Raw genomic sequence first — 8,039 nt, forward strand, 5'->3', positions numbered from 1 at the left:
ATCTGGGCCAGCTCCTATGTTTAAATGCTCTGTTCCAGCCTATTTTCTTCCTGCATCCGCCTCACAGGAACACCAATCCATTTTTGCATGACCATCATTTTTAGCACCGTCCCCCCGCGGAGGACATATCCAGTGTCAGTGATGACATTTAGATGATGAAGCAGTTAAAATCTCCGTTTGAGCACAAAAAGAACTAACGAGCAGGGCTCCTGCGATGCCTCCACAGGTCCTAAAACTGTCAAACTGCAGCAACTAACCAAAGGTTAAACTTTCAAGTGTGCTTGTTACCTGATTCCCAGAGACTGTCCTCACCTATATAAGTCTACGCTGCTGAGAGGTAAATCACTGCAGCGGGTACTGCTGGAGTGCAGGACTGGGGCCAAAGTGAAGTAGGTCAACAGCATGCTTAATGCCTAAAGGGAGGGAAGTTTCCCCATTGACCTCTTACCCATCAATATCAAGCGTCTCCAAGTGACAAGTGCTATGAAGGGTTAATTGTGCAAATGAAACCAAATTACAATCACCCTGCTGCCTGAAACAAGGAAGCAATTGGAACATCATAGCAAAAGTGGTTCTCATTAAGATTCGGAGTCTTCTAATGATGTTTGTTGCTTAGCAACATTACACTTTGGAGCGTTGTAATGTTCATGGAAAAGTCCCTGTGTTCAGTATCCAGTTTCCATTCGAACGTGTGTGGAATGAGTCAGCAACAAAGGCAGCAGAAAAATGTTTCTTCGTGTGTGATGGTTTGACTCAAATATCTTCCCTGGCAGTATGTTTTATCTATTATCAACTCCAACACGATGTGGGTGCAATTGTGGCCTCGCAATTTCTTGATGAAAATGGTAAGAGCTGCAGACAATGACAACTTTATGGTCATTTTAGTTCATTATCTGGGAATAAGTTTTAATGACATGCATCGCAGGTGACAAAACTGGCAGCGCTGCAGCCGGTGATGTCTATTTTTCCTTTCAATGAGGAATGAAAGTGTCACGGTTAAAATGCTTCATTTCCAAAATCGACACTGACTTTCTACATTTTGATGCACAGAAAATACCTAGCGTTAGTAAAAAATTAAAACAAAAACAAAAAAATGGCACAGATGGTTTCCATCAAATATCTTCAAACAAGGACACATTTTTAGCCTTGCCTGCAAATTCCTGCAGTTGAAAGAGCTTATCTCTCAGCTCTGGTCGTGTTTGGGCTGTTGGTGCTGTAACCTGATGTGAAAGTGACTGCCCAGACATGTATGATGAATGAAGTACTAATCTTCATTTATTTGTACTGCAACGAACTTCACATGTGGAGCAGTAGAATTCCTCCCTCTTAAGTTTTACTCTCCAGCTGATAGAAGAAAATATTTGAGGACATGCCCTTGTGCGGTCCTGAGGCTGTATTGTGAGATCACCGCATGGAAAATTTGGTTGTTGTTGGCTCAAACGAGTCAACCATAAAAGTCGGCCACAACAATAACACCCAGAGTTGCGAATCACGTTTTGGGTATGATCTGATCAAGTGCAGGCATGCGTACTTAAAACATCTTAAAGCAACATTGACACTGTTCTCCCAAGATGCACAGAGTCAAAGATCTTTCAAAAGAAAATCTCTGCTCCTTCTCGTGTGTCACTTCTTTAATCAGCAAGCCTTTCAAAGGCTAATTATACTCCAACACAAGGAAGCTGAGCAGAGATTAATCTATCATTTACTCCAGACTCAATGCCATTTCATCTTTGACAAAAGCCAAGTTGCACTTTTTACATGGAAAGAAAACCTGCTGCACTTTTAATATTAGCACCATATCTCAAACCAAAGGTAGAGAGGCATGAAAGGGAGATATTGGAAAATTGGCTTGAGGTTTAACGCTTGAAGCTCCAGAAATGTAGCAATCATGTCATTCCATCTCCCTAAAATGATGAGGTCAAGTAGGCCCCCAACAACCAAACACCATGGCCACTCTCTCACTCTCTCTCTCGCTCTCTCTTTCTCTCTCTCACTCTCTCTCTCTCTCTCTCTCTCTCTCTCTCTCTCTCTCTCTCTGTGATACTAATGACGCAAAGCCAGCGTCTACATAAGGCTTGAATAACAGTCACACATCGTCTGTTCTTTTGATTTCATGCATGTGTTGGTTGAAAGAACATGGAAGTATTACAACAGCACAGGTTTATGTTCATATTGTGTAACTTAAATACTGGAGATTACAGATGACACACTTGCATGCAGCCCTATGGGGGGCATAAGCCAGTGAAAACTGTAGACGGTCCCAAGCCCGGATAAATGCATAGGATTGCGTCAGGAAGGGCATACGGCTTAAAACTTTTCCAAACAAATATGAGCATTCATCCAAAGAATTCCATACCGGATCGGTCGTGGCCCAGGTTAACAACGTCCGCCACCGGCGCCGGTGTAAATTCAGCTACTGTGGGTCGAAGTCGAAGAGGAGGAGGTGGAAAGCGGGTTCTTCAGCAGAAAGAGAAGAGGAAAGCACAGAGCCTAGAACTGAATGTGGAGACTTTGAATGTTGGGACTATGACAGGAAAATCTCGGGGGTTGGTTGACATGATGATGAGGACAAAGGTTGATATATTGTGTGTCCAGGTGGAAAGGCAGTAAGGCTTGAAGTTTAGGGGCAAGTATTAAATTATTTTACCATGGTGTAGATGGGAAGGAAATGGAGTCGGGGTTATTTTAAAAGAAGAGTTGGCTAAGGATGTCTTGGAGATGAAAAAAAGTATCAGATCGAGTGATGAGGCTGAAACTTGAAATTGAGGGTGTTATGTATAATGTGATTAGTGGCTATGCCACACAGGTAGGACGTGACCTAGAGGTGAAAGAGAAATTCTGGAGGAGCTTGACGAAGTAGTTCTGAGCATCCCAGACAGAGAGAGAGTCGTGATTGGTGCAGATTGTAATGGACATGTTGGTGAAAGAAATAGGGGGGATGAAGAAATGATGGGTAAGGAACTTGGAGGGACAGATGGTGGTAGACTTTGCAAAAAGAATGCAAATGGCTGTAGTGAACACTTTTTTTCCAGAAGAGGCAGGAACATAGGGTGACTTACAAGAGCGGACGTAAAAGCACGCAGGTGGATTAGATCTTGTGCAGACGATGTCATCTGAAGGAGGTTACCGACTGAAAGGTAGTGATAGGGGGGAGTGTGGCTAGACAGCATAGGATGGTGGTGTTTAGGATGACTCTGGTGGTGGGGAGAAAGATTAGGAAGGCAAAGGCAGAGCAGAGAACCATGTGGTTGAAGCTGAGACAGGACGAGTGTTGTCAAGCTTTTCGGGAAGAGGTGAGGCAGGCTCTTGGTGGACAGGAGGAGCTTCTAGAAGACTGGACCACTGCAGCCAAGGTGATCGTAGAGGCAGACAGGAGAGTACTTGGTATATCTTCTCACTGAAGAGACAACAGGAAGCAGAGCTGGAGGTGGCAGAAATTAAGATGTTGAGGTTCGCTCTCGGAGTGACCAGGTTGGATAAAATTAGAAATGAGCTCAACAGAGGGACAGCCAAGGTTCGATGTTTTGGAGACAAAGTTAGAGAGAGCAGACTTCGATGGATTGGACACGTCCATAGGAAAAATAGTGAGTATATTGGTAGAAGGATGATGAGGATGGAGCTGCCAGGCAAGAGAGCTAGAGGAAGACCAAAGAGAAGGTTGATGGATGTCGTGAAGGAAGACATGATGGCAGTTGGTGTTCGAGAGGAAGATGCAGGAGATATGTAAAAGGATGACGCGCTGTGGACGACCCCTATAGGGACAATCTGAAAGGAAAAACACTTCATATATAATACGGCACGGTGAACGACTGGTTAGAGCGTTTGCCTCACAGTTCTGAGGACCATGTTCTCCCCGTGCCTGGGTGGGTTTTCTTTTTTTTCTTTTTTTTTCACTCCGGTTTCCTCCCACATCCCAAAAACATGCATGGTAGGTTAATTGACAATTCTAAATTGCCCACAGGTATGAATGTGAGTGCGAATGGTTGTTTGTTTGTATGTGCCCTGCGATTGGCTGGCGACCGGTTCAGAGTGTGCCCCGCCTTCTGCCCAATGATGGATCGGATAGGCTCCATCACGCCTGCGACCCTAGTGAGGAGAAGCGGCTCAGAAAATGGATGGATGGATTGATGGATGGATTCTTCATAAACAGCTGGTCAGCAGTAATGAGTGATGAACAACACCAACATGTGCATGAAGTCTCTCTGAGCAAGACTGCAAACCACCTCAGCTGCACTCCCACGACACCGTAAGTAAAGGGGCTTTCTGACGCTCATTTTTCAGCTACCCTTCACAGCCAAATCACAAAACAAAACAAGTAGGTTCCTTTCAGCAATATAAGACAAAGCTAAGTCTCTGCACCTCCTCCACGTCAGTTCAGTCTACGTCACTCCGACACGATATCCACAGTATGACCTACATGCACAGGTTGCGTGGTCCTGTGGTGTTAACTCACTCAACACAATTGGACAGTCTTTTATAAACAAACAACAAGACACATGACAACATCACACCTCCCCCGAGTGCCTTGCTGAATGCTTGGACACACATGCTGGGATCACTCTTTCAGTTGGAAAACACAAAGCTGGAACCATGTACTGTATAGTGGCGCACTTCAGCGAGAGCTATGCTGTATACCACGGGTGTCAGATTTGTTCTCATCATGGACCACAACGTAGTAATCGTTCTTAGGGGGCTGGACTGAAAACACATACTGTGTACAGTATGTATAATCACTAGGGGTGTAACGGTATTCAAAAAAAATCATGGTTTGGTACATACTGTACTTCGGTTTTATGGTCGTGGTTTGGTTCACATTCAATACAGTAAGAGAAAAAAACTGTGTATCTGTTGTGTAAACAACAACAGATTAACATTTAAAAAGAAATAACAACAGCTTCAATCTTTTCTTTTTAGGAAATTACACTATCAACCATTTGCTTTCATTTTAAGAAATGAAGGATCCCGACAACTTTAACAATAACAGTTTGAACAGCGTGAATTATGTTATAAATAAATAAAATATGCATTATGTTATAAAGACAACAACAGCATTTATTATTGCTTTAGATTTATCTGGAGAGCCAAGCAGACGATGTTTAAATGTCGTTAAAAGTTGCATTTGCTACTTTTAACAGTTACTACTTATTCGCACTGCACACATTCATGTGCGTGTGATGCTGTTTCCAATGAGATAACAAGTTTAACATTGTGCCAAAAGTATACTGCTAGGCATGACATTTGCAATCCTGAGGCTGAGCTGCACTGTATTTGTTTGCGGACTAGGTGTGCGGCGAGAGCGCACTTCATGTGTCTTACCAAATATGTTCTGTGTGGGAACCCTAGTTATTGGGTCATCACATTACATAATTACCCCTGCATTTGATTTGTATAATTTTTTTTTATCGATAACTATGTTTGAACAGAGGACAAGGAAAAATTGTGAAATGACGTGACGCATCTGGTCCACAAACCTTGTATTTAACTACTGTTCTGTGTACAGTGTACTGCTTATAAAAGAGTAATATTATATAGTGACAGTAATGCAAACTATTCACTTAGAGATTTGAAAATTGTCATTAAAAGTTGTCTAAATCTAAAACACATTTGTTTTAAATGAAATTGATATGTATAAAAAATGTATTTGATGGAAAATGTCAGTTTATTTACTAATCAGAACAGAAAACATTCATTTGTAGGCATTAAATTTTCCTTTACATAAAAGTTGTTGCGTACAAAATCTATCCTGCATATTGATACATTATTCACTGAGATTAGGGAAAATATATTTGTTCATTATCTATCTATCTATCTATCTATCTATCTATCTATCTATCTATCTATCTATCTATCTATCTATCTATCTATCTATCTATCTACATTAATAAAAACGTATAAAAGGCTTAAACATTGAAACTTTGAGAAATTCACGCACTTCCAACTTCTGAATTTAGTTGTCAAAGTCCTCTCACCTGCTGTGTATGCAACTCCAATCCAAGTACGACAGAAAAACTCCAAAGACGTCTTCATCTCTAAAAACTCCGTTCAACTACCAAATGTCTGTTTTGTTTTGTTTTGTTTTTTTTAAAAACAAAAAAAACTTGCATTTAGGGGAGGGGGGCGGGGGGGGTGGGGGTCTGCTGAGTGGCTGATTGTATTGTGAGTCCACGAGGAGGAGTAAACTCAGGTGAAACTCGGCCAGCCGGCGTGTGCGGTGCGTGCATGTGATCTGGACACAGGGCAGATCCCAAATGTTGTATGTGTGTGTGTGCGTTTGCATGTGGGGGTGTGAGCGAGTGGGAGCTGGTGTGTGGAAAGGATGCATAGGAAGTGAATGAGTTCCCTTTCCTATGCTGATGACTGGAGCAATCACCGAAGCGTGCGTATCCAATAATGGTGACACGCTACAGAGAGGTGGCAAAAGTATTCACACTTACTATTTAAAAAGAAGTGCAGATACTTGTGCAAATTAAAAAAAAAAAAAAGCGTGACACAAGGGGGGTTGGGTGGGGCCAAATTTCTCCGCACACAAAATACTTTCCTTTCTTTTCTTTTTTTTAACTTGCACAGAGAAGAAAAAGAAGAAAATCACTGGACATAAACCACCATGTATCCATAGCTTTTCTCATGCTAACTGAAAATTGCAAATTAGGTAAAGATAACAACTTTAAAAAAGTACACTTTATGTGTTGTTTCAGATTAGATGGAGAATTAACACTCTTGCCGCGCCAGAAGCTGTTGGTTTTTAGGCGGTCACAAGTAACAGCACATTCACCACTAATCAGTCTTGTAACTGACATCACATTTAAATAAGTCCATAGATGGAGAATATCTTACTTCTCTGAATCTGTTGCCGTTGTCGTTAGGGGTTGGGCATCATTTGAATTTGAGCGATTCCGGTCCCGATTCTGGTTCCTCATTTCGATTCCGGTTCCAAACCATTCTCGATTCAGATTCTTTTAGGGGGCTGGGTTTATAAAGTTTGCATGGTTTAAATAAAGGGTGTCCAAATTATGAACATCCATTTTTTTTGCAGGCCGCAGCATAAACTAAAATGAACATTTTACTCTGGGTTCTTTATAACCAGTATCAATATCAAACCTATGAACTAAAAGGCAATGTGTGTGGAACTAACACAATTGACTTAATAATAATTAATTAATGTTTCAGCTAAAAGTTAAATATAACATTGTTAAAATAGTTATTTGGGACTGTTTTCATTCATTCATTCATCTTCTGTTCCGCTTCTTCTCACTAGGGTCGCGGGCTCACTGGAGCCTATCCCAGCTATCTTCGGGCGAGAGGCGGGGTACACCCCGACTGGTCGCCAGCCAATCGCAGGTCACATAGAAACAAACAACCATTCGCACTCACATTCACACCTTCGGCCAATTTAGAGTCTCCAATTCATGCATGTTTTTGGGATGTGGGAGGAAACCGGAGTGCCTGGAGAAAACCCACGCGGGCACGGGGAGAACATGCAAACTCCACACAGGCGGGGCCGGGATATGAACCCCGGTTCTCAGAACTGTGAGGTGGACCAATCTAACCAATCTTCCACCGTGCCGCCTCGGACAGTTTTATCACGTCAAATGTTTATATGTCCGAGTTTTAACTTGGCTTCCTGTGTTAATCTTAAAGCCTTTTTTTTTTAAGGGTACGCACCGGAACTCAGGATTTTGGCACGGAAAGTAACTTCACACAACACCGGTGAATTCTGAAAATGAAAGTAATGGAACCAAATGCTGTAAAACGTTGATTCCTTTACCTACTCACTGATGAAGCACAAGGTTAGTGTTCGTGATACGGTGAGACAACGTTTATGTGAATTTTGTCCCAATTCATTGTGATGTAAAGTTGTTAGTTTGACCTTTGGTGACATTATTGGCATAGACGTATTTTATTGTTTCACTCACCCAATTTGACATGGCTCAAAGTTCCGCACGGTGTATGCTGAGGCACGGAACGGGAGGGAGCGTGTCAGACTTCTACACATCGTGAAAGCCTCCTTTGCACAATATAATCTTATTCCAAGTGTTGCA

At 42.1% G+C, this 8,039-nt stretch overlaps 1 protein-coding gene across 1 annotated transcript in view; it reads right to left on the reverse strand.

Moving 5' to 3' along the window:
* The window catches only part of flt4 (fms related receptor tyrosine kinase 4), a 53,155-nt gene extending 46,962 nt beyond the window's left edge, over positions 1–6,193 (reverse strand). The window contains 1 exon segment of the mRNA XM_061686291.1: positions 5,970–6,193. Within this exon segment, the coding sequence (XP_061542275.1) occupies positions 5,970–6,027 (58 nt within the window). The 5' untranslated portion in view covers positions 6,028–6,193.
* Positions 6,194–8,039: the final 1,846 nt, after the last annotated feature.

This window comes from Phycodurus eques, chromosome 9 (assembly GCF_024500275.1).
Source record: "Phycodurus eques isolate BA_2022a chromosome 9, UOR_Pequ_1.1, whole genome shotgun sequence".
Lineage (NCBI taxonomy): Eukaryota > Metazoa > Chordata > Actinopteri > Syngnathiformes > Syngnathidae > Phycodurus > Phycodurus eques.